Source organism: Cetorhinus maximus, chromosome 9 (assembly GCF_964194155.1).
Source record: "Cetorhinus maximus chromosome 9, sCetMax3.hap1.1, whole genome shotgun sequence".
Taxonomy (NCBI): Eukaryota; Metazoa; Chordata; class Chondrichthyes; order Lamniformes; family Cetorhinidae; genus Cetorhinus; species Cetorhinus maximus.
The window spans coordinates 53,954,331-53,982,171 of NC_135887.1; the positions used below are offsets into that span (position 1 = coordinate 53,954,331).

The 27,841-nt window shown below is 43.6% G+C and overlaps 2 protein-coding genes across 3 annotated transcripts in view; one reads left to right on the forward strand and one right to left on the reverse strand.

The window, feature by feature from the left end:
• Positions 1-24,575, forward strand: part of LOC144684660 (uncharacterized) — a 72,834-nt gene extending 48,259 nt beyond the window's left edge. Inside the window, exons 2-5 of the mRNA XM_078548737.1 lie at positions 5,059-5,178; positions 6,887-6,932; positions 15,412-15,497; positions 22,234-24,575. Coding sequence (XP_078404863.1) covers positions 5,067-5,178; positions 6,887-6,932; positions 15,412-15,497; positions 22,234-22,451 — 462 coding nt within the window. The 5' untranslated portion in view covers positions 5,059-5,066 and the 3' untranslated portion in view covers positions 22,452-24,575. The remainder of the gene's footprint in view (positions 1-5,058; positions 5,179-6,886; positions 6,933-15,411; positions 15,498-22,233) is intronic.
• A 156-nt stretch (positions 24,576-24,731) lies between these two features.
• The window catches only part of ncf1 (neutrophil cytosolic factor 1), a 130,561-nt gene continuing 127,451 nt past the window's right edge, over positions 24,732-27,841 (reverse strand). Inside the window, exon 11 of one of the 2 annotated variants that reach the window (XM_078548756.1) lies at positions 24,732-26,007. In XM_078548756.1, coding sequence (XP_078404882.1) covers positions 25,889-26,007 — 119 coding nt within the window. In that variant the 3' untranslated portion in view covers positions 24,732-25,888. Of the gene's footprint in view, positions 26,026-27,841 lie in introns of both variants that reach the window. The other variant, XM_078548755.1, reaches the window with a different exon arrangement.

The window sequence follows — 27,841 nt, forward strand, 5'->3', positions numbered from 1 at the left end:
CTGCTCTGTGATGTACTTGACCCTGGCACCGGAGAAGCAACATACCATCCTGGAGTCACGTCTATGGCTGAAGAAATGCCTGTCTGTTCTCCTAACTATGGAATCCCTACCACTATAGCATTTCCACTCTTCCTCCTCCCCTCCTGTGCAGCTGAGCCACCCGTGGTGCCACGAATTTGGTTCTTGCTACAGTCCTCTGAGGAACCATCTCGCTCAACAGCATGCAAAGTGGAAAAGTGGTTGGAGAGCAAGATAGCCTCGGGGGATTCTGGCAATACCTGCCTGTTTCTCTTAGATACCCTGGTGGTCACCCATTCCCTCTCTGCCTGTGTAGTTCTTAGCTGTGGTGTGACCGCCTCTCTAAACATGCTATGTACGTAATCCTCAGCCTTGCAGATGCACCACAGTGACTCCAGCCGCTGCTCGAGTTCCGCAACATGGAGCTCAAGTTTCTGCAGCTGGTGACACTTTCTGCAGATGTCATTGAGGCACTTTGTGCCTGCACAACTTCCCACATTCCACATGTTTGAGCTGCATTGGCATTCCTTAAACTTTATATAAAGTGTTTACTACTGTATGGTATAATATAATAACTCACCTGTCATTCACCGATCATCTCCTCTATGTCAAGTCTGGAACGGCTTATACTTATCAACCAATCAATTTACGGGACTCCTGTGACTTCACTTGTAGATTTTATCTGTAAACCTGTGGCTCTCTCCACTGCTTTATGGGCTCTCATGTTGGTTAGTTAGCTTAATTTAATTACTTTCTTAATGAACTTAGAATAATTCCAATGTATACCACACCTCTTTCCCCCGTGCACTGAATTCCCACGTGAACCTAATTTGTTAGTCACTTGGTGACTATCTCCTCTTGCGCCTTTAATGATCGTGTGGTTTGTAAAGCCAGTCTCTTTTATAGACCCTCTAATGAGTCACTAGCTAGTTTGGCTTCCTGCTATCGTAATTAATGCCATTTGAACTAACTGTTTTCAGTTGATTGACAGCTAACTGCCACTACCAGGCAGTTCCCTGTTTAATAAGCTGGTTGAACTTACTTGAAGGTTGTTAGTCTTATGTCAGTGCCTGATCTTAGTCTATATTTAAATCTGAGAAAGACTTACCAGAACTTACCACGTGAACCTAATTTGTTACTCAGTCGGTCTCTGCCTTACTCAGGCATAGTCACCTGTCTCCTCGCGCACAGCACAGCAGTGTGTACCATCTACAAGACATGTTGCAGCAACTCACCAAGGCTCCTTCAATAGAACCTTCCGAACCTGCGACCTCTACCATCTCAAAGAACAAGGGCAGTAGACATACGGGAATAGGACAGAGTGTTTGGAAAGGGCTAGGAATCTAACTTCAAGCACATCAGATAAAGGGACGACAATGAGAAAAGGGACGGGAATTACAGGGCTGAAGGTGTTGTATCTGAATGCACGCAGTATACGAAATAAGGTAAATGAGCTTGTGGCGCAGATTGAAATTGGCAGGTATGATGTGGTGGGCATCACGGAGACATGACTGCAAGAGGATCAGGACTGGGAGCTAAATATCCAAGGATATACATCTTATCGAAAAGATAGGCAGGTTGGCAGAGGGGGTGGGGTTGCTTTGTTAGTAAGAAATGAAATTAAATTGATGGCAAGAAATGATGTAGAGTCAGATGATGTAGAATCTGTGTGGGTAGAGTTGAGGAACCGCAAAGGTAAAAAAACCATAATGGGAGATATGTACAGGCTTCCGAACAGTAGTCAGGATGTGGAGCACAAGATACACCAGGAGATAGAAAAGCTGCATAAGAAAGGCAAGATTACAGTGGTCATGGGGATTTCAATATGCAGGTAAACTGGGAAAATCAGGTTGGTAGTGGATCCCAAGAAAAGGAATTTGTGGAATGTCTACGAGATGGCTTTTTGGAGCAGCTTGTGGTGGAGCCCACTAGGGAACAGGCAATTCTAGATTTAGTGATGTGTAATGAGGCAGATTTGATAAGGGAGCTTAAGGTGAAGGAACCCTTAGAAGGAAGTGACCATAATAAGATAGAATTTACCCTGCAATTTGAGAGGAAAAAGCTGGAATCAGATGTAATGGTACTACAATTGAATAAAGGCAACTACAGAGGCATGAGGGAGGAGCTGGCCAGAATTGACTGGAAGATGAGCCTAGCAGGAAAGACAGTGGAACAGCAATGGCAGGAGTTTCTGGGAGTAATTTGGGAGACACAGTAAAAATTCATCCCTAGGAAGAAGAAGCATACTAAAGAGAGGACGAGGCAACCATGGCTGACAAGGGAAGTCAGGGACAGCATAAAAGCTAAAGAGAAAGCATACAATGCGGCGAAGAGCAGTGGGAAACCAGGGGATTGGGAAGCCTACAAAGACCAACAGAGGACAACTAAAAAAGAAATAAGGAGGGAGAAGATTAAATATGAGGGTAAACTAGCCAGTAATATAAAAGAAAATTGCAAGAGTTTTTTAGATATATAAAGGATATATAAAGAGAGAGGCAAAAGTAGACATTGGGCCGCTGGAAAATGACGCTGGAGAAGTAGTAGTGGGGAACAAAGAAATGGCGGAGGAACTGAATAGGTACTTTGCGTCAGTCTTCACAGTGGAAGACACGAGTGACATCCCCAAAGTTCAAGAGAGTCGGGGGCCAGAAGTGAGTATGGTGGCCATTACCAAGGAGAAAGTGCTAAGAAAACTGAAAGGTCTGAAGGTGGATAAATCACCTGGACCAGATGGATTACACCCCAGAGTTCTGAAGGAGATAGCTGAAGAGATAGTGGAGGCGTTAGTGGTGATCTTTCAGGAATCACTGGAGTCAGGGAGGGTCCCAGAGGACTGGAAAATTACTAATGTAACCCCCCTGTTTAAGAAGGGAGTGAGGCAAAAGACGAGAAATTACAGGCCGATTAGCCTGACCTCAGTCGTTGGTAAGATTTTAGAGTCCATTATTAAGGATGAGATTTCAGAATACTTGGAAGTGCATGGTAAAATAGGGCAAAGTCAGCATGGTTTCATCAAGGGGAGGTCATGCCTGACAAATCTGTTAGAATTCTTTGAGGAGGTAATGAGTAGGTTAGACAAAGGAGAGCTAATGGATGTTATCTACTTGGACTTCCAGAAGGCCTTTGACAAGGTGCCGCACAGGAGGCTGCTCAGTAAGACAAGAGCCCATGGTGTTAGAGGCAAGGTACTAGCATGGATAGAAGATTGGCTGTCTGGCAGGAGGCAGAGAGTGGGGCTAAGGGGATCCTTCTCAGAATGGCGGCCGGTGACTAGTGGAGTTCCACAAGGGTCAGTGTTGGGACCACAACTTTTCACTTTATACATTAATGATCTAGATGAAGGAACTGAGGGCATCCTGGCTAAGTTTGCAGATGATACAAAGATAGGTGGAGGGACAGGTAGTATTGAGGAGGCGGCAAGGCTGCAGAAGGATTTGGACAGGTTAGGAGAATGGGCAAAGAAGTGGCAGATGGAATACAATGTGGGGAAGTGAGGTCATGCACTTTGGTAGGAAGAATAGAGGCATAGACTATTTTCTAAATGGGGAGAAAATTCAGAAATCTGGAGTGCAAAGGGACTTGGGAGTCCTAGTCTAGGATTCTCTTAAGGTTAACTTGCAGGTTGAGTCAGTAGTTAGGAAGGCAAATGCAATGTTGGCATTTATTTCGAGAGGACTAGAATATAAAAGCAGGGATGTGCTGCTGAGGCTTTATAAGACTCTGGTCAGACCACATTAAGAATATTGTGAGCAACTTTGGGCCCCGTATCTCAGGAAGGATGTGCTGGCCCTGGAGAGGGTCCAGAGGAGGTTCACGAGAACAATCCCAGGAATGAAAGGCTTAACATATGAGGAACGTTTGAGGACTCTGGGTCTATACTCGATGGAGTTTAGAAGGATGAGGGGGGATCTGATTGAAACTTAAAGAATACTGAAAGGCCTGGATAGAGTGGACGTGGGGAAGATGTTTCCATTAGTAGGAGAGACTAGGACCCGAGGGCACAGCCTCAGAGTAAAGGAAAGACCTTTTAGAACAGAGATGAGGAGAAACTTCTTTAGCCAGAGAGTGGTGAATCTATGGAATTCATTGCCACAGAAGGCTGTGGAGGCCAGGTCATTGAGTGTATTTAAGACCGAGATAGATAGGTTCTTGATTGGTACGGGGATCAAAGGTTACGGGGAGAAGGCGGGAGAATGTGGTTGAGAAAGTTATCAGCTGTGTTTGAATGGCGGAGCAGACTCGATGGGCCGAATGGCCTAATTTCTGCTCCTATGTCTTATGGTCTTATGGAACACCACCACCTGGAAGTTCGCCTCCAAGCTTCTCACCATCCTGACTTGGAAATTTATCGCCGTTCCTTCACTGTTGCTGGATCAGAATCCTGGAACTCCCTCCCGAACAGCACTGTGGGTGTACCTACACCACATGGACTGCTGTGGTTCAAGAAGGCAGCTCACCACCAACTTCTCAAAGGAAACTAGGGATGGGCAATAAATTTTGGCCTTGCCAGTGATGCCCACATCCTGGGAATGAATGAAAAATACCTTTACACATACCTCAGAATGTGTTATTGTTTTGTGATAAATGTAATAAAAATGTATTATAGTGCTGAGTCAGTATAGGATCTGCTATAATAGAAACAGTAAATGCTGTAAATACTCAGCAGGTCTGGCATTATCTATGAGAGTGGTACGGTAAGGTTAATGTTTCAGTTAAAATCTGGTAAAGTGGGGAGGTTTGTTGTGGTCTAGGAGTGTGGCGGCCTATAAAGGAATGTTGACCCCAGGGGTGTGGAACCAGGTCTGACCCAGCTACTCTACCAGAAACCCCACAAGTCTCAGAGGTGTGATGCAGTTTGAACAGAGTATTAGGTTGCCTAAGGCACCTAACATGAAAGGTTCCTGAATGACAATAATAGATATAAAGAATTTAAGAGCAGAATCGAGCTCATCACCCAGCATAAAAATGAGAGATGAAGGAATTCAATTGCAACAGCTATTTTGGATTAGTTATGTGCTGTTTTGATTTGTTTCTTTCTAGTTTCCAGCATGGCTGTACTCCCCCAGTATTTTTGGTTGTGGCTGGGAATCGGAATAATCATTCTAGATACTGCTGTCGCCCTTGTATTCTACCTGACCTGCAGGAGACTGTGCAAAACAAGTAGGTTCACTTTTTAACAAATTATTCCTTCTTCCCTCTGGCATTCTTCTTTTCCTTTCACGCTACCAAGAGATTGATCTGAATACAGTCACAATGTACTTTGCTCGGTTGCAGAGAATCGGGAGGCATTTCCAAGTTTTAATAAGATGTGTCTGATTTAAATTATTGGATGGTGAATTATGTGTGAGGACTTAAGTTGAATCTTCAATGAACCATTTGATTCCAATGGTTTCAATGGCTCGTAATTTGCTCCCTCACTATTGACATACATTGAATGGTATGAAGTTATTTTATTTGTGCAGGAGAAGTGCACCAAGCTCACTACAGAAAGTTAAATTTTGTCCATTTCAGTCTCAGAACAGATTTAGCAACATGGTAAATGTTAATTACTGCCAGTCAATCTCTCTGATCCTGAAAATTAAATATTACACGTTTGGAATCTTATCCCTTCAGGTTTTTATTATTATTGGGGTTTATAAAAATGTAAACTTTAAAATGTTTTTGCCCCTTTCCTTTCTATCTCTTAACTAATCTTTCTTTCTCACTCTTTATTTCTTTTCTGTACTTGATTTGACATTGAATTTACTCACACTAATTTGCACTCCCTTCAAGTCTCTGGAGTAAGCCTTGAACCCACAACCTTCTCACCCAGCAGCGCTAAACCCTGTGGTCTACCTGCCATGGTTCAGCGCTGCTGGGTGAGAAGGTTGTGGGCTTAAGTCTTACTCCAGAGATTTGAGCAAATAATCTCTGCTATCACTCCAGTACAGTATAGAGGGAATGCTGCACTGTCAAAGTATTGGGTTTTCAGCTGAGGCACCAACATTTATCCCTCAACCAAAACTTAAAAAAACAGATTACCTGGTCATTTATTCCCCTGTTATTTGTGGGAGCTTGCTGTGTAAAGATTTCCTGCTGCCTTTCCCACATTACAACAATGATTACACTTCAAAAGTATTTAATTGGTTGTAAAATGCTTTGGGACATCCTGAAGTCATAAATGGTGCCACATAAATGAAATTTTTATTTGTTTCTTTCTTTGCTGGGCTTTTAAAAAATATATATATTGTCTAGATCTCACACAGTGTCATAAAGCAGGAAAAGTACTGTTCTGTATCATTGTCTACACTGAACACACTGTTCCAGGTCTTTGTGATATCACTGTAGATATTGGGGAGAAATGTGGCCCTGTGTATTGTAATGGATGCTCTGAGATTGACATGATCACACTCAATGTCATGAAGTTATATTATCCAGTGAAGTGCATGGCTCTGCAGCATTGTAACAGCCTGCAAAGTATACCTTCACATTGTTCTAGATCATTTTAAGATTATTCTAAAGCCACATATCTGGCAGTTTAATTGTTCTAGATCAATATATCACCACTAAAAATTACCTTTCGAGAGCAATGATTCAGTCCAACGTGGCACATGGTTCTAGGTCAGTGAAATAATGTGCATTATTCTAGATCACCTGACTATGAAGTGAATTGCAAATAAAGTGAAGGTAAACAATTTTAGTGATATGATTTGGTTGCCCCCTGTTAATGAACAAATTAGGGGATATAAATATGGAAACTAATTTATAAAATAAAGTCCAGTTTATGAAAATTATCTTCTTTTTAAACTATAGAAAATAAATCAAATTTGCAATGCAGTTCCAGCACCCCTTAACAAGAGAATAAGGAACCACTTTGCTTCTCTTACAGGCCAAAATCAACACAAAACTGGGAATAAGAAATTCTTCACTCCAAGGTAAATGCAATGATTCAGAATCTTGCTTGTGTGTTTTGGTTTTAACATCATTCCAATTTTTTTCTTTCAAACTTTTGGGTTCATCAAAGAGCGAGATGAAGATTCTCTTCACTTTTTTGAGGTTAAGATGCGTCGGAAAGGGAAGAAACTGTACCAATTGGGTAGGAATGATTCCTTTACCCTGTTGTTATGTTCCACTTCCCCACACCAACCATTCTTATGAGGGCTGATTTACCTTCCTGAGATCCCACTAGTGACAAACATAAGCAAAATACAAGAGTTTCATTGTCATTGTGAGGAAGGACACCTTTATTTTCCCTGATCTAACTCACTTACACAGCTCAAGTGCACCACTGGCCCAGGCCTGTCCCTGACTGAGCTGGGAAGGTATCACACAGCAACACATCACTGGTTAGATCAGGATCTGGCATTTTATAAAATTGCAACCAGCCTATAACCTGATTGGAATCAAACTACTCATTGCCTACTCAACTCAAACCAATAGAAGCTGTGTAAATAATCAAATTAAGAAGGAATTAAAAGCAATGCATGGCAGTATTCGGGTGGGAGGCTGGCGGGCAGGGACCTCACCATCTTCCCACCTCCACTCTGATTAAGTCCATGGGTGGCTTACCTGCCCCACCTCCAATTGAGGTCCTTACATGGGTAATTAAGGCTTCACCCCACCACTGCTGGTATTGAGCCAGCGATGGGAGGTGGGGCTCGCCATGTGGGGTAGCCTGTGGGCTCCTGGGTGTGTAGGGATGGGGTCCCTCGTTTAAAGGCACTCAGTGCCTGATTGAGGGACATCACATCAGGAAGGGGAGGAGGGTACTGAAAACCAGACACCCTACCCTTGCTGCTGACCATCCTCACCCCCTCCTCTGTGATCCCCACTCTATGACTCTACCTCCTGCCATTGCTCACCTGTAACCTGGGATCCAGTGACAATCCTTGGCCTGATGTGGGTGTTGTACCAGCAATGGCCACTGCCTCCCCGGTGGTGCTGCTATTCAATAGAGCTGCCATCCTGTGATTGGTTGGCTGCTCTTGGTAGGCGGGACCTCTGCCCCCAGGTTCCTTGATCCCAGGGGAAGTCCCGCTGCTGGTCAGTCAAGTGCCTGAGTGGAATAAGGTGTAGCGGTGCAGACTCCCTGAGTACTGAGCTGGGAGTGCCAACCTAGACAATGTGTTCAAGTCACTGGAGGGGGGCTTGAATCCATGACCTTATAGCACGGATGGAAAAGGCAGTGGGAGATGGTGGGGCAGCAGCGGAATATTGATCAAGACAGGGCAAGGCTCATAATATGTAAGCCAGGAAATTCCTCAGATTTTCACCAATTCTGCCAGTGATACTTTGTAACAAGTGCGTGGGAATTATGTTTACGGAATTTTCTCATAATGGATTTCTCTGAATCCATCCCTTGCAAATGTTAGGGACTGGGATAAAAGCAGGGGACCTTTGAACATCTGTCTTATGCAAGAACAGTTTGTGGGTCTCTCTGAGGGTGGGGTAGGGCTGGGTGGGGACAGGCAATGCTTGTTTGTAAGGTGCTAATCCATGTCTATAAGTTAAACCCTCCTTTCTCTGGTTGATAACTGTCCTGGTCCACTTCCTCCCCTCCTGTACCCCACCTCATCATCCCGCTCCTGTCTTAATCATCAGTCCCTTCAGCTTCTGGAAGCAGAAATCCTATATTCATTGTGATATTACGTGCTGCATAGCAAGCCACAATATTCCCAGAGATGTTTATTGGCCATAATGACGGACTTGGCCAGGTATATCCAACTACCAAATAGAGGCTTTGGGATTTTCTATGGTCCACCCACTGGCACTTCCTGATGTTGCATGGACCTCTTTAAATCTGTTGTCCCCCTCTGTCTGAGGAGCCTTAGCTATGCATGCAGGGGATAGCCCTGATTACCAATCAACCATCTACACTGCTACACTACTATGGTAATTATCGTTTTATTTAATGCATAATATACCTTTAAGAAGAATGTTTGTGGAGGAAGATCACATGATCTTTAATACCCAATAGGAAAATAGTGTAGGCTACCTCAGTTGTTAGTAGTGTAGAGATAGAGTTTGAAGTGAAAGCGCACCTTTAGTTGCTGCTGAGTACCTTTGTAAATAAACTAGAAGTTTTCCACCTAAGAAGCGTCTGCTGATCAACTCTATCAATAGTACCAACCTGGCCACCACTCACGACAAACTGGCGATGAGGATAAAACAAGTTTACAGAAAAAATCAAGTGAAACAAAATCGGCACTGTACCTTGCACAGTAATTGTAAGTAGAAGTTCTGTTCGAATCAAAGAAGTAATTCTCTCTCAGAATGCCACAGTTCGGAAGAATTGATCCTTTCGATCCAGCCACGGACGATTGGCCTCATTATATTGAGCGCCTCACATTCTTTTTCCAAGTGAACGAGATTGCGGCGGAAGAGAAGAGGCGAGTGATCCTCTTAGGTACATGTGGGAATAAAACCTGTGGCTTGATTCGAAGTTTGACGGCACCCAGTGCCCCAGATGCAAAATATTTTGATTAATTGGTGGACCTCGTGAAGGACCATTATCAACCAAAGCACTCAGTAATGATGCAAAGGTTCAAGTTTAACTCAAGAAATAGAGCCCCGGTGGAGACAGTTGCCTGCTATGTGGCAAGTTTGAAGCAGTTAATTGTGAGCTTGGTACGTCTTTAAATGACACGCTCAGAGTTTAGTGTGCAGTGTGAATGAGGACACGATTCAGAAGCGATTGTTATCCAAAGTGAATTTGGATTTTAAGAATGCGCTAGAGATAGCGCTGGCCATGGAAAGCACAGTAAGGGATTCAAAAGTCATACAGGGTGCGCAAAATGGCGCTGTCCTCCACATTGGGCAGGAAACCCCAGCTAAAAGGGCGTGAAAATGCAAGGCTCCACCGAGAAGGGGAAAACAGCCCCCGCTAGTTGGAAAATGAGAAAAAAAATGACTTAGCAGCGAAAACAAGGAATAATTTCAATAAAGGTGGAAACAAATATTCTTTTAATGATCGGCGGTTTAAAAAATCTAATGTTTTTATTGTCACGGAAATGGACATGTAATGAGACAGTGCAAGGAAAGAGTCAAGCAGGCTTTTAAACATAAGAAAAAACCCAGTGATATCTACATTGTAGAGGAGCCTGAAACAACAGATTCAGGTATTTACTTGTTGTTTAGTTTGAAGGTTGGAAAGACGGAACCAATATTTGTATCAGTGAAAGTGAATGGTAGACCTGTTAGAATAGAAGTGGACACAGGAGCTTCCACTACAGTAATTGGGGAACATACCTTTGGATATCTGAATTATGGGGAACATCAATTAAATTTAGAAGAAACAACTGTCCAATTAAAAACATACACGGGTGAAGACATTCAAGTCAGAAGCATAAGAAGAGTAACTGTCCATTATGGAAGCCAATTGGTAAGGCTACCAGGATAAAAACAAAATACTGCAAAATGCTGGAGGTCTGAAACAAAAACAGAAAATGCTGGAAAAACTCAGCAGGTCTAACAGCATCGGTGGAGAGAAAAACAGAGTTAACATTTCGAGTCCGTATGACTCTGACGGACTCGAAACATTAACTCTGTTTTTTTTCTCTCCACAGATGCTGTTAGACTGCTGAGTTTTTCCAGCATTTTCTGTTTTTGTTGGTAAAGCGACCAGTATTGGTATTGAGGGTCAGAGGACCCAGGCTCCTAGAGCAAAATTGGCTAAGTGAAATTGACCTCGAGTGGCCATTGGGATTCCAAACGGAAGCTGGCAGTGTTCCTGTTTTGAAAAAGGAGTGTGTAAGGGCTCAACAATCTGATGAAATGCAGGCTGTCTTAAACCAGAACGTGGAAGAACAGCAGAAGGAACTCGAAGAGACCATGCTTAGTGACAGAGTTCAAGACGAGGTGAGCAACCTTCGAAAGGAAAAAGAAAACCTGCTGAAAGATCTTCACACACTACAAGATTCCCTCAGGTCTAAGTTTGTACCTCTGGAAAGAGAAACAGAAAGAATTCAGCACTTCTCTGAATAAACTGAAGAATGAGTTGGCAGAGGAGATACAACAATGTTCAATTTTCCAGGAGGCAGAAAAAAAAATAAAAAAGAGATGGAAGAGCTAAATAATCAGCTACGTGAAGCCAAAGAGGCTTTGGAATTGAAAGTCAGAATTTTCTAAGAAGCAGACAGGTGGTGAAATTTTGGGAGACTCAACCATTGAGTTCACTCAAGTCGAGCTTACATCTGAGAGTAGTTGGGCCAATATTGAAGTCGAAAAGAAGGCCGAGATTAAAGTCAGTGCTAGAAAGAAGAAGGCACATAGAAAGAAGACACAGAAACACAAATAAGGCTTTAACCCTGGCAGCATATGCATACACTTTCGTACATAGGCCTGGAAGTCAAATTGCAAACGCCAATGTACTTAGTCGTTTGCCTTTACAAGAAAATGATGAGGACACCCCAGTTCCACAGGAACTTGCTTAATTGTTAAATTTCTCAGGTTCCTCACTGGTTTGCACTTGATAGATCAGAAACTGGACAAGTCGGGACCCAATCCTATCTCAAGTACAAGAACAAATGCTTCATAGTTGGTCACAAGAGCCTGTATCTGACTAAATGAAACCGTACTTCAACAGAAGACATGAAATAACCAGCCAGGGTGGCATCTTATTGTGGGGAGCATGAGTGATAGTTCCTCCAAAGGGAACGGAGCCACTTTTAATTGAACCACACAGCGCACATCCAGGAATTTCCTGAATGGAGACCATAGCACGCAGCTAACTATGGTGGCTTGGGATGGGTGGTGAAATAGACAGTGTAGTGAAGAATTGTGTGCAATATCAGCAACTGCAAAAGTTACCTTCAACAGCTCTGATACACCCTTGAGAGAGGCCATGAAGGCCATGGGTACGATTACACATTGACTATGTTGGACCTTTCATGGGAAAAATGTTTCTGCTCATTGTTGATGCCCATTTAAAATGGATGGACATATATGAGGTGAAGTTACCAACGTTTTCTACTACAATTGAGAAACTATGTCAAAGTTTTGCCATTCACGGACTACCAGAAGTAGTCATTTCCGATAACGGCATGGCCTTTACAAGTGCTGAGCTTCAATGGTTTATCAGCCTCAATGGTGTCACTCATGTAAAAACTGCACTGTACCATCCTTCCTCAAATGGACTGGCCAAAAGGGGGGTTCAAACATTCAAGGCAGGCATGAAGAAGCAACCAAGCTAGCGTGCTTTCTTTTCCATTATAGGATTACCCCTCACACAACAACAGAGTTATTGTTGAAACGTCGTCTCAGGGTGAGATTGAGCTTAATAATGCCAAAATTAGAGGGGAGGTGGAAAGGAGTCAGGGGAGCCAGAAAACTAGACACTAATTTTATTAGTAATATAAACACATTGCTTGGTGTCTCCCAGCTAGGTGCAAGATTTTATCCATTCTTTTGAATGGTTTATTCAACAAATGCAAATGTACTCTTTACCTTCTAGCCTTACGTTTATCTAATTAACATCTCAAACTATTATACATCAAAGCACCCAAACTAGCTGGCTTTAATCCAATTAAGCCACACACAGACACAGACCCCACTACAAGTCCAATTTAAAAATAATTTCCAATAACATTATACACATTAATATCTCCTCATAACAAGGATACAGAACTGCAAGTGCCCACTGAAGCACCTGATATTCAAGCAACTCTGGAAAAGGAGGTTCCTGACAAAGCATCTGAAGCTGTGGAGCTGAGATGTTCTACATGCACACGGAAGCCCCCCGGAAAGACTGAATTTGTAAATTACTTGCCAGTGTAAATATTTTGCCGTCTTGAGAAAATTGTACTTGTAAATATAAAATGTACACCTGAGTAAAGGGGGAGGGATGTGATAATTATGGTTTTATTTATGTGTAATATACCTTTAAGAAGAATGCATGTTAAGGAAGATCACATGATCTTTAATACCCAATAGGAGAGTAGCGTGGGCTACCTCAGTAGTTAGTAGTTTATAGTTAGTAGTGTAGGGTTTGAAGTAAAAGCACACATGTAGTTGCTGCTGAGTACCTCTGTAAATAAACTAAAAGTTTCCACCTAAGAAGTGCTTGCTGATCAACTCTATCAATAGTACCAACTCGGCCATCTCTCACAACTATACTATTTACTTAGGAACAGGAATAGACCATTCAACCCCTTGAACTGTTCAATCGTTCAATTGGATCATGGCTGATCAGTTAGATTTACACAACTGAAATTGTTCTGCCCCGCCTCCATTTAAAGCACAAGTCAGACAGCTTATAACTCAAATACTGCACCATGTCAACCATCCTGATATTTGGCTCCGAGTCACAAAGGCTGATGAATGCATCTTGACAGCTGGGATAACTAACATTAATAACCATGATAAGGTAATTGATATTACACACTAGCCACTCACTAATTGAATGAAAAGCTTTCCTGTTATATGAAGCTTTGGTTTCAGTGTTTTTTTATATTCTTTCATGGGATGTGGCCAGCATTTGTTGCCCATCCCTAATTGTCCTTGAAAAGATTACTAGGCCATTGTAGAGGGTAGTTGAGAGTCAACCACATTATCATGTGGTGCAGTCACATATAGGCCAGACCAGGTAATGTTGGCAGATTTCCTGCCCTAAATGACTTTGGTGAACAAGTTGGGTTTTTCATGACAATTAATGTCATGATTACCATTATGGACTAGTCCACCAGCTGCTATGGTGGGATTTGAACCCATGACCTCACAGTTAGCCTAGACTTCTGGGTTACTAGTCCAGTGACATTATCACTGCACTGCCATCTCCTTGCCCTGATATTTTGTAATATTGGATAATTTCGCTTCTCACTTTTTCTGGTTCCATTGGGAAGGGGATGAATTCTGAAGCCTTCCAGAAAACAACATCAGTGGCTTTCTTTACATAACGGAGACCAGCTGCTCAACTAATGTGACAAGCTACAACAACTTGGATTTTTATAGCACCTTTAACATAGTATGGCATCTTAAGATGCTTTAATTAGAGAAAAGTTCACACAGAGCCAAAGAAGAAGACATTAGAACCAAATGCTTGGTCAAAGAGGTGGGCTTTAAGCAAGTGTCTTAAAGGAGAAGAGAAAGATAGAGAGGCAGAAAGGTTCAGGAAGGAAATTCTAGAGGTTCAGACTAGATGGTTGGAGACACAGTTGTCAATGCTGGGGTGAGGAACCAGCAGATATAGACAATGGTGAAAGTGAGCTGCAGGACTTCAGGCAATGATAGCCACATCTTGCCAAGAGCCTCTGCAGAAAGCACAACTCTTTGAGATGGTGATGTTCAGAAGGGTCTAAATAAGGTGATCATGGTTTATCAACTCTGCCAAGCATGTACAAACAGACATCTTGTGTGATACCTCACTCTCCAAGAGCCTCCAAGTTAGCCTCTTCCAATCTCCTCCTCCTCCTCGATCTTGTAGCTAAAGAAGAGGGTTGCCAATGGGAAATATAGGACCCTTGTCCAAACTGCATTTGATGAAGCTGATGAGAAGGTAGCAGCAAATGTCTTGTCAGAACCTTAAAAAGTGACTCAAAATTTCAGCCACAGCAAACCAAAAGGCCTCATCCCAGGAGTATCTCCCTCAGGAATATTTTATTAGTCATTCACCATATGACTCCCCTACAGAGCTTCAGCTCTGAAGAAGGTTCATGCGGACTCGAAACATTAACTCTGTTTCTTTCTCCACAGATGCTGTCAGACCTGTTGAGTTTTTCCAGCATTTTCTGTTTTTATTTCAGTTTTCCAGCATCTGCAGTATATTGCTTTTACAAAAGATGAGGATAAGGGACCAGAGTACTTAACCTCCAGGGTCCCCTTAAATACGGGCTCCTCTGAACATTAAGGAAGTTAGATGTTATTGTGGAGGATAATTCCAATGCAATGTTAGGGTTTTTTTGACACACCTCTGTTCCGATCTACTCTGCTTACAGCCTGAAAGAATAATCCAGAGGAAAACCCAGCCCATTGCTTGGGAGATAGATGACTCCATTCATAATTTTTTTAAAATTATTTTTTCACGGGATGTGGGCTTCGCAGGCTGGGCCAACATTTATTGTCCATCCCTAATTGCCCTTGAGAAGGTGGTGATGAGCTGCCTTCTTGAACCGCTGCAGTTCCTGTGGTGTAGGTACACACACAGTGCTGTTAGGAAGGGAGTTCCTGGATTTTGACCCAGCAAAGGTGAAGGAACAGCGATATATTTCCAAGTCAGGATGGTGAGTGACTTGGAGAGGAACTTCCAGATGATGGTGTTCCCAGGAATGGACCATGTTACTGACACATATCTTCTGTTCATTATTAGCAGTGACAAGGAATTGGTCATGCTTATTTTAAACACCGAAGCCAACAGAATGTTCTAGAATGTCCACCTGGTGCTGATAGACACCCATTTCCTTATTTCTTCTCCTACTGCAGTTGCCTCACTAGTTCTTCATTGATCAAAACTTCCCAAGAGCACGCAAATGATAATGCCTATCAGCTGGGCAATGAACAAGGTTGTGGTATGTTCTGTTTTGTTACCTCACTTTTCAATTTGAGACAGAAAATTAAAAACTCTTGGGGGAGAATTTTCTCCCCATCAAGCTGGCGGTTCAGGAGCGGGTGCGGGCGGGTGCATAGCCAAACGCCACCTGCGATCGGCTGCATGCTGCCATTTTGCGTGGGCAGGCCAATTAAGGTCCACCCAGCGTGACGTGCACCCATTAGCGCTGAGTGCTCCCTGTGCAGGTGGGGGTAGGAGGGAGAGTCGGGACCTGTGCTCTTTTGCGCGTATGCGTGTGAAAGAGCGCAGGAATCTCCCTGAGGCACAAGAGCTGCCTCGGGGAGATTAATTTGATTTGGAAAACTTGAAAATAAGAATTTTAAAAATTATTCAGACATGTTCCCTCATGTGACTGTGTCAATGAATTTTACTAAAAAATTTTTTTACATTTATAAACACTTCATGAAACCTCATCCCACCTGTGGATGAGGTTCCATGAAAAATACGAAGGCCGCCTGGGCTCTTTGCCTGCCGCCAACCTTAAGGTTGGACGGGCAGATCTGTTAATTGTTTCAATTGGTATTTAAATGGCCTTAACAGGCCTTTGACAGTTCGGTGGGCGCGCAGCTGACTCCGGTGTGCGCCCGCTGAACTGAAGATCGAATGATGCGCGGTGACGTCGGGGCACACGCCTGATAACACCGTGTGGCATTTTACGTGTCAGCGAGCGGGGCCCACCCTCGCATGCTGACCAGACGATTCAGGCCTTGGTGTTGGGGTGGGGGCGAAAATTCAACTTCCCAGGTTAGAGACGCGGCCTCCCACTCGAAGCTGAACAATTGAATACCTACTAGTGGTTGATGTAGCTAGCCAGTTCTGGGAGAGTGAGAAATTGCTTGGCTCCTGAAACAAGTGGATTGACAAGTTAGAGCTGGAGATGATTCCAGAAAGAATGGAAACAATGCCAGACTGCAGTATTCCTTTCTTACCAAGTTAGCAAATACCAACATGGAGAGCACTCGTAAATAACTGCTCCATCCAGAGTGCAACTGAGGCCTGAACCCACAAATAGTTCAATCCCACTGACACTAGCCTAGCATGGACAACTCTTCCTCCTCCTTGATGCACCTTTTAGGGTGATAGTTAAATTCCTCATTGCTCTTGCGCCCCCACACCCAAACCTCCCAAATGTAGTCGCTATCTGATGATGCTCCCCTTTCCTGAGTGTCCAGTGCCCAGTGGTTCCTTTATGGGCTGTTGTTTAGGCCCATTTCATTGTCTAATACAAATGGGCAGAATGTGCTGACTCTGCCCTTACATACCTGAAAATAGCAATAGGACCCTGATTTGTATATTTTCACATTGTTACACCCAAAATAAGTGGACATGTTGTTTGCCCAGTTACAATCCAGTTGCAAAATAGTGTCTGGGGCACCCACTATCCCATTTTTCCATGTTGACTTTCCGTTTTTCAGATGGGAAATGGACAACTACAGCTGAAAACCGAAATCATGCATTCTCAGTTTTGTTTAAAGCAAACTGTTAGTTGTCTATTTTTTGGAGGGAAGGTTAAAGAATTCATCGCAAAAGCAGCAAGGATGCATAATGGAACAAATTCCTTCTCTTTCACTAAATACATAAATAAAGTTAAAAAGAAAAGAAAGACTTGCATTTATATAGCTCTCTTCACAACCACTAGACATCTCAAAGTGCTTTACAGCTAATCAAGTACTTTTTGAAGCAAAGTCACTATTTGGCAGCTAATTTACACACAACAAACTCCCACGAGCAGCAATGTGATAAGGACCAGATAATCTGTTTTTTGTGATGTTGATTGAGGGATGAATATTAGTCCCAGGACAGCGGGGATAACCTCCCCTGCTCTGCTTTGAATTAGTGCCATGGGAGCACTTACACCCATCCGAGTGGGCAGTTGGGGCCTCGGTTTAACGTCTCGACCAGATGATAGCTCCTCTGACGATGCAGTGCTCCCTCAGGACTGCACTGGAGGGTCAGCCTAGGTTTTTGTGCTCAGGCTTAGAGTGAAACTTGAACCCGGAACCCTGTGACCCTGAGGTGAGAATGCCGAGTCTGGCACTGCAAATGGTAGCTTGATTGAACCTTGTACAATCATTCAGTCACCTAGTGCTGTTAGTTAAGAACAAAAGAGAGGAAGTTGCCCCACATGGCAGGAAGCAGATTGATGATCTCACACAGATGGTCAGTGTTAGTCAGGGCACTGTTCCTAGTGCATACCCTGAACCAATCATCAATACCTCACTCAGTCTTTAAAGGAAAGAACATGGATTTCTATAGAACATTTCATGACCTCAGGAAATCCTAAACTTCTCTAAAGTCAATAAAATACTTTGGAAATGTGATCTCTGTTTCACTGTCAGAAACATGACAACCAATTTTGTGCACAGCAAGATTCCAAAAATGGTGATGGGACGATGTCCAGATAATCTGTTTTTTGCCAAGGGGCACAGTGATTTACTTGTACTTCTTGCTATTCAGTATTGTCTATTCACTGACTTCAGTGCGGTTTTCTCTACATTGTGGAGATTAAATCCCAATTGGGTAACTGCTTTCTGGAACATCGCCTTTCAGTCTCCAAGTGTGATCCTGAGGTTCTGGTCATTTACCAGTTTAATGTTGTTTGAGGGATAAATATTAGCCAGCACACTGAGACAAACTTCCCTGCTCTTCTTCAATTAGGGATATTTTACATCCACCGTGAGAATAGGTAGAACCTTGGTTCAACATCTCATTCAAAAGGTGGCACCTCCAACAATGCAGCACTCCCTTAGTACTGCACTGGAGAGTCAGCCAAGACTTTGTGCTCAAGTTTCTGGAGTGGGATTTTAATTCATCCATTTCTGACTCAGATGAGAGAACGCTGTGCACTGACCTATGACCATCACCAAGCCTTCCCTTTTCTGTTCTCAAATGCTGTGCTAGTTACAATCAGTATTATTAATTAAGGGGAGGCAGTGTGCATTAGGAGTTGGATTCTCACCTGCCTTCTTGTCTAAGGTGGGGTAAAATAGTAACAGAGAAAGAGGCAAAATCTGATGGTGCAACCTACCACATCTAGATTTCCTAGCAACCTACCACACCTAACTACTCTAACCTAGATTTCCCTCTCCCTAGCATGATGTCCAGCCCTGTGCTGGTCCACCCTGCCCTTGCAAATGGTGAAATTGGGTCAAACCTATCTTCCTAGCAGTTTTTCCTGGTATCTGTCCCCACCCAGTTATTGCCACTTTACAGGGCAGTGATGTAGAAGGTGGTAGTCACCCCACTCCCCACCCCCGCTCTGCCTCAGGAAACTGTGTTAGAGGGCCTGAACTTTCCTGACCAGTGAACAACTTTCCTGACCATACTCCCAACCTTTGGGTACCTCCTGCCCATGCACCCGGATCCTTCATCTGGGAGTTGGATTAATGGGATTTGCAGACAGATTCTGGTGAACTACTTTTGGCAGCACAATTCCCATTGGGAAACATTTTTTATAACCCCCACCCTGTGAGGGTTGGGTTGGAGGCTGGGAGTGGTGGGGCGGAGGGTGAAGGTGGTGATTGCAGATTTGGAGTGACATTTCACACTGTGGGAATTCTTCTCTGAAGAAGAGAATTCACCCTAGAATATGCAAGCTTTCATAAACCACTAGACAGTGTCATGTTGACCGAGTAAGAACTACTTGCAACTTCGCCAGCTAACCACAGACATATTGAACTATTTAAAGAAGACCTGTTTTAAAAAAAAATACAAGAACAGACACTGACCAAAAATGACTACCACGAGTCACTTGATGTCTGGTATTGTAAGTTGACCACTTCTCTGCAAAGTTTCCATCTGAATTGCACTGCAGACTGGTTGCATGGAATTTCACACCTGGGCAGTGTCAAACAGGGACTCTCTCAAAAGGAAGGCATTAAAAATGCAAGGTGTTGAACTGTCATTCTATCAAGAAAATAGGAACTACTAACCAGCCAGACACTCAGCAGACATTCAAAACCCCCTGTGGAGGATGAAATAACCCCATCCCCTGTTCGTTTCTATCTTGAAATGTGTCAAAAGTTTCAGAGATGAAAATATAAAAAAAATGGGATTACATGGTCTGCAACAATGACTGCAAGACATGCTAATCGAATTCCTTTCTGGGAATTTACAGACAGGAATCTGCCATCAGAGAGAAAGAGAAAGAAAAAGCAGCATGAAAGCCATCTAACAACACTGCTGGAAGAGAGCAGTAAAGATCTCTCTCTCTTTCTCTCTCTCTCTCTCTGAAGCTAAAAGAATATCTCCAATAAAGCACATACCTGAAACAAGGCAACTCCAGAGCTCCATAGGAAACCAATTAAATTCAAACGGCTGCAACGTTCAACAATGTTTACCTCAAAGACAAGCAAAGGACTTAACTGTATATTCTTTTAACATTTTATTGGACTCTAACATTCTTACTTCTGATATTTGCGTATGTGTGTCTTCGCACTTTTATTATTTTTTCTTGGGTTTAGTAACTAATAAGCTTACTCTTCCTTTGACTCAGGAAAACTTGGTTTGATTGGTTCCTTATTAACAAATAAATACTTTTGGATTGGAAAAGGCATTTATAGGGAAACGAAATTTAAAAATCTTTGTTGAGACCAACCGAGGGGGCTAAACAGAAGGGGAGCCAGCTCATTCCTCCTCACGCAATCATAACAACAGACATTCTAGGATCTACAGGCCGGAATCCTCCGAGGAGACACAATTACTGTCAGGTCGGCGCTCTGCTCCTACTTTACTGCACCAAGCTGAAGCTCCATGTTTCTGGCCAGTACTTCCCGATCCCAGCACCTCCAAGAAGTTTGGAGGATACCTTCAATCCAACTGCTTCTTCGTAGCATTGCATTTTCAAGGAAAGACATGCCATGCCCCCTTTTTAGAACCCCAGCTGTCGTATTCTGGTAATTGTTCACTAACACACTGAAAATCTGAGACATTTAAACAGCTTTTCAGTGTGTTAATGTATGAGTGTCTGAGTAAATGGGTGACTGTAGGTGGGTAAGTGGGTAGGGCTGTAGATGGTAGGTGGGTAGGGTAGCGGGTGAGTAGGGTGGTAGATAGTAGGTGGGTAGGGTGGGAGAGGGTAAGTGGGTAGGGTAGCAGGTGAGTAGGGTGGGAGAAGGTAGGTGGGTAGGATAGCAGGTGGGTAGGATGAGAGGTGGTAATTGGATAGGGTAGCAGATGGGTAGGGTGGTAGGTGACCTTGTAGTCAAAGGAAGGACAGGAGTCTGGGAAAAGGTCCTGTTAAGTGAAGTTAAGAGTGAGGGGCAGAGAGAAAGGCTCCAAGCTTCAGATTTAATGTGAGAACAGCTTGCAAGAGGCAAGAAAGCTCAAAGAGATGACTGAAGGTCTGTAATTCTTTGCTATGGGCATGTGAAGCAGTAGTGTACTGTTAAGGCTGAGTCAGTGAGAGAGAGTGCACGGAAGACAGCTTGAATGCATGTGGTGACCCAGGGAAGAGGAACATCAGAAGGAGAGTTCAAAACCATGGAGGTATAGTTGTGGGTGAATGAGTATAGTAATATAGTCAACCTATTGTTGAATAAATGTTTTATTTTTTTGTTAAAAATTCATCAGCTGACTCTTGTGCCTCTGTTCAGTAGCTACTCTCCATGTATCTAAACAAAAAATAAAAGTTAGGATCTATCAAGTTGGGTTCCACCCTGGGATCAGTCTTATCCAGGTATAACCTCAGCTGGGATTGTAACAGGTGCCAGTCTCATCTTGGTGTTATAAGGTTGTGGGTTCAAATCTCACTCCAGGGGCAGGCATATGTCATTTAGGCTGACACTGCTGTGCATTACTGAGGGAGTGTTGCATAGTCGGAAATGCCCCCTTGCGAAAGAGTAGTGCATTTAGTTCCATCTAAACTCTGAAAGGGTGACACCTATGGGAATATTGGATCACACTATGAACTCTATGGGAATACTGGATCACGCTATGATCTCTATGTGCAGAATTGTCCCAGGACTCAAACACACACCCTCACATGTCCATTTGGCCTCATCTCCTCTGGAGACTGCCTCCTCCGCCCTCATCACCTTGAGGCCACTTGCTCAGATCAACATGTGCCCCAGTGCACACCCTGGGATACCATCCTTCTACAACCCTCGTCCTGCAGCCTCTTCCTTTGCCTGAGGCCACTTCTCCCCCTTCCCCAAGCAAGCCCTAGCCCTGCAGCCGTTGAAAAGTCAGCCCAGCCTTACAGCGGGTCTGGTAGGTAGAGATCTGCCCGTGACCCTCCCTGAAAGTGATATGGTGCTGCCTGTGAAGCCTGGCGCTGATGGCTGCGAGTGCTGACTGAAGCAAGGTAGGCAAACAAACCTCGAAGTCCCGAGTGAAGTGCAGCCCGCCAGGTGCACGTCGCTTATGGACATTTGGGAAACAGCAAACGTGCCAGATGATCCAGTGTGGGGGGGATGATTCCGGTGAGCCGGGCTTATAGTGTGATGCTAAAGTATTGAAATTAGGTTCCTGACGTGTGGCAGTGGGAAACATGGCCGCCACTGATGGGTGGAGCGGATGATCAGAAACTGGTTTTGTGACAGCGTGAAACCAATTTTTGGCCTGCTCGCCATATTGTCCGCTCACGCCAATGGGAGCGGAAAATTCCAGCCTATGATCCCTATGGGAATTACTGGATCACATTATGTGTTAGAGGGTTTTATCTAAAACCTGACAAAATTCTTTCTGTCTTACAGACGATACAGTTGACAAGTTATCCAACCAGGACAATATATCACATAGCTATGAAAATCCAGCTGATTATGAACAGAATCCAACGAGTGGATATGTTGATGTTTTACCAGAAGATAATGAAAGTTATGATGATGTAATTTCCCCAGGATGGATTGGTGAAGACTATGATGATATTGCAGAACTGGGCTATTTGGCCCACTATCAAAATGTTAACCCTTGAAAAGGGCTATCCAATTAGTCTCACATCTCTGAGGCCTGCAAATTTTTCCTTTTCAAGTATATATCAAATTCCTTTTTGAAAGCTATTATTGAATCTGCTTCCTCTGCAACACATTCCGGATCAACATAATTTGCTGTGTGAAAAAAATTCTCCTCAAATGTCCTCTGGTTCTTTAGCTAATTATTTTAAATCTGTATCCTCTATTTGTAAAGCTAAGGATCCCGCAGCCTCTTTTACCAGCCTTATGAATCTGTAATGTCACCTTCACAGGTGTTCACTGAAGCATATACGCTGACAAATCATGTTCATACTGCAACAAGTTTAAATATTGTCTATATTATCTGTAATTTTGGCCTCTTTGAAGTGCTTGCTTGAACAAGATAGTATTTATGTTTAGTGAGAGTTGAAGACATTAAAACAGATTTTCCACGGAGCAGCATAGTGCTGCCATTGTATTAAAGCCTTAACACTCAGGACGATGGATGAGAATGAACACGTTTAATCCCGAGGGCTCTGCTTAGTTCTTGATCTCAGGTGCACCAGTGGGAAAATGGTGAGCATGGATCAGCTGTCTTACTGCATCAGTAGCACATGAACTGACAGGAATCCTCACTAAGGTGCTGAGTGTGTCTCCTAAATGTTTCCTGGAGAATTGCATTGGCACCACACTGGCAGGACATGACTTTGCACTGAATATGAACACTAAGGGAGATCAAATAGGTCGACATTTAAAACTCTCAGTTCATTGACAAATGCCCCTCTCAATTCCACCCTGGCCAATGAGATGCCTGTCGTCTCATTGGTATCAATGGTTCTAAACATGCATTTGGAGCAGTTTCAAGTTAATGAGAATAACCAGGAATTGTAGTCAGTCAGTCTTGGAACACCAATTAGGATGACTGGTCAGGACGCCAATCGGTGGCAAGGGCAAAGCATGGTACTTTCATTGGGCTGAAGGTAAAGCAGGTGATTGGAGTAATTATGGAGGGAACTTGATTCTACACCTAAGGAAGAAGGGCTGTATTTGTGGAAGTGCTTGACTGCAGCTCCTTCTCAGCTTCCTTCAAAAGCAAGAGAATTCCTTTAGGAAATTCCACTGTGGCACTGCTCCACTGATCGGGAGTGACAGTTTGTACTGCAATAATTAAGACAAAGTTGCCCGACTACACAAAAAAGTCTCCATGAAAACGGTCAGACTTAGAAGGTTTCCTGTATCTAGAGTCACATGGGGCAGTTGAAGCACATGCTGACATCTGTTTCCCATAGCTAGGCTTTCCTGGAATGGGTCACTAGCCTGAAGCCAGTGCCTGAGGGGTGCCACTCCACCTGAAGCAAGGCTGGCCAGTTCCTGCATGATGGAAGGATTTGCAGGTGCTACTCAACCTGGTTATATGAATACACCTCCCCTGGACATCAAGTCCTGAGGTGGGACTTGAACCCAGAGCTTCCTGGCTCAGAAGCAGAGACACTACCCACTGCACCACCAGACCTCCAAAGGTAGCCTCCAAATTTGACAAATAACCTCCTTCCTGGTTTTTTTAATGGACTCTGCATCCATCTCTGCCCACCCGGAATGTCCATTTATATAAATGGGATGAGGCAGTGTTGACAACATGCCAACATTGGGCTGTTGTACCAGTGGGATCTTCCTTCACTCATCAATTTCTGCCTTTGCCCACCTCAGAAGCAGTTAAAGTGCAAAATGGGCAGGGTCCCAACGTGATGGAACTATGTTCCACGTTCCAATCAGTCACAGCCACTGTACACTTGACATTTGTGAAAATCCAGCTGAGGCCAATGTGTACAAAAACTGGAGGAGTGACTGGACCAAACATGCACAGCTTCCAGGAGATTCCCACCCATCGTGTCAGCAGCTGCATCAATGCACACCTCCACTGGCAGATAAAATCCTGGTAATGCTGTCTCCATTAGATGTATGTTTGTGGGATTTTAACTCTGAGATTTTATGTACATGTAACTGTAATCTTAGAATACCTTTTGATATTAATTGTTTAAATATGTTGAGTTTCAAAACAGCTTTGGTTATTGTTAAATAAAGCTTGTTTGACTGTCAAAATCACTAGCTGTCAGGTTGAAGGGTCAAGTGGTAAGCTTCATATGTCACTAGTGTCCATTGTGTATTGTTTTTTAATGTACAGATGAATCTTAAATACTGAATTTTCTTTTTTAAATTTAGAAAACATTCATTGACAATTTTGTATGTTAGGTCGTGGAAACAGGATAATTATTTTAGGAACAGAGGAAACAAGTGAAGAATCATTCACTACAAACATTGTTTTTTATTAGTTAAACCATAATGTCAAACTTCATGGAGCAACATAATCATTTTTGTGGATCTAACACCCCAGTAACTGTCTTCGTGGCAGAAGACACAAGTTACATACCAGAAATGGATGATAACCAAGGGGCTAACAAGACTGAGGAATGTAAGGGAATTAATATCAGCGCTAAATTGGTCCCTGGGATGAGAAGATAGTCCTATGATGAGGGGCTGAGTAAATTGAGTCTATGTTCTCTGGAGTTTAGAAGAATGAGACGTGATCTCAGTGAAACATGTACAATTCTGAAGGGGCTTGACAGGGTAGACACTGAGAGGCTGTTTCACCTGGCTGGGGGATCTAGAACACGGGGGCACAGTCTCAGGATACAGGGTTCATTATTTAAGACTGAGATGAGGAGAAATCTCTTCACTCACAGGATTGTGATCCTTTGGCATTGTCTACCCCCGAGGGTTGTGGATGCTTCATCTTTGCTCCATCGTTTAAGGCTGGGATAGACAGATTTTTTGATCTATCAGGGAATTGAGCGCTTATGGGGACTGTGAGGCAGGAGATCAGCCATGATCGTATTGAATGGTGGAGCAGGCTCGACAGGCCATATGGTTTACTCCTGCTCCTAATTCTTACATCCTTATGTTAACTCCTTAAGCAAACTTTACAATAATCTTTTGATAACAGATGAGACACGATTTGACAATCTAATGGACATGGTCTTTGTAGCAGGAAGACAGACCAGGAGTACAGTCATATTCGATGCACAGGTTAATGTTAGCATTGAGATTTAAATGATCAAAATAGTTGTTGATGAAGTTCAGACAATGTTAGGCCAGAACAACTAGCTTAGATACTAACTGAATAGAGTCTGACAGATCACAAGTCGAGCTGTTCCCTGTAACAGATAGAGAGAAGGAGATTGGATTAAAGGATATGTCAATGGGGTGGGATGAAGGGAGTGAGAGGAGACTCATGCAGAATATAAATAACAACATGGAGAAGCTGTTTCTTTGCCATAAGTTCTATATAATTTGATGTGGTATCTATGAGCCCAGAGGCAGGGGAATAGAATGGGTGAGGATCCCTCGTCACTCCTGCTGGATAGAGCTGATATTTTCCGTGTTTCCCTCTCAGGGACTGCTCTCATTTTATTTTATTCTTGGTTTGTTCAGTGCAGTGTTCCATGATCTCGCTGAGTGTGGGCCTTGGGGGAATCACTGGAATCATCTTCCCCAGACTTCCCTTCTCTTGGTTCCTGGCACCTGGAACAGTCAAGGGACCTAAAATAAGGGAAATGGAGCATTTAATTGACTCTCTCTCACAAACACACACACTCTCAAACACACACACTTTCTCATACACACACACATACTCTCTCATACACACACTCTCTCTCTCATGCACACACACACTCTCTCATACACACTCTCACACACACACACACTCTCACGCACACACACAAACACTCACACGCACACACACACTCTCACGCACACACACAAACACTCACACGCACACACACTCATGCACACACACACACACACACACATACTTTCTCATACACACACTCTCTCACACACACACACATGCTCTCTCAAACACACACACACACACTCTCACACACACACATGCTCTCTCAAACACACACACACACACACAATCTCACACACACAATCTCCCTTTCTCACACACAGACACACGACCTCTCACACACACACAATCTCTCTCTCACACACACAATCTCTCTCTCACACGCACACACAATCTCTCCCTATCACACGCACACACAATCTCTCCCTCTCACACAGACACTCACAAAATCTCTCTCTCTCACACACACACACACACCTCTCTCTCTCACGCACACACAACCTCTCCTCTCTCACACACACACATAATCTCTCTCCCCCCCACACACACACAACCTCTCTCACACACGCAATCTCCCACTCTCACATACACACACACAATCTCCCACTCTCACATGCACACAATCTCTCATACACACACACACAATCTCTCTCTCACACATGCACACACACAACTTCTCTCTCTTTCACACACACACAATCTCTCTCTTGCACACACAAACACACACAATCTCTCTCTCTGTCGCACACACACACAATCACTCTCACACACACACTCTCTCTCTCACACACACTCTCTCACACACACTCTCACACACACTCTCACACATTCTCTCACACACACACTCTCTCTCTCACACTCTCTCTCACACACACTCTCTCTCTCACACACACACTCTCTCTCACACACACTCTCTCACACACACACTCTCTCTCTCACACACACTCTCTCTCTCACACACACACTCTCTCTCTCACACACACACTCTCTCACACACACACACTCTCTCTCTCACACACACACAAAACCTCACTCTCTCACACACACACACACACAACCTCTCTCTCACACACACTCTCTCTCTCTTGCACACACAAACATACACAATCTCTCTCTCACACACATACAATCACTCACACACACTCTCTCACACACACATACAATCACTCTCACACACACTCTCACACACACACTCTCTCACACACACACACAATCTCTCCTCTCACACACACATATAATCTCTCCCACACACACACAATCTCTCTCACACACACACAACCTCCCTCTCACACACACACAACCTCCCTCTCAAACATACACACACAATCTCTCTCATACATACACACACGATCTCTCTCTCTCACAAACACAAAACCTCTCTCACACACACACACACACACACCTCTCTCTCACACACAAACACATAAAATCTCTCCCTTTCTCACACAGACACACACACAAAATCTCTCTCTTGCGCACACACACACACGCACACAATCTCTCCTCTCTCACACACACTCTCTCTCACACACACTCTCTCACACACAAACAATCTCTCTCATAAACACACACAGAATCTCGCTCTCTCTCACACACACACACACGATCTCTCTCCCTCTCTCACACACACACACAATCTCCCTCTCACACACACAATCTCCCTCTCAGACACACACACAATCTCCCTCTCACACACACACACAATCTCCCTCTCACACACACAGG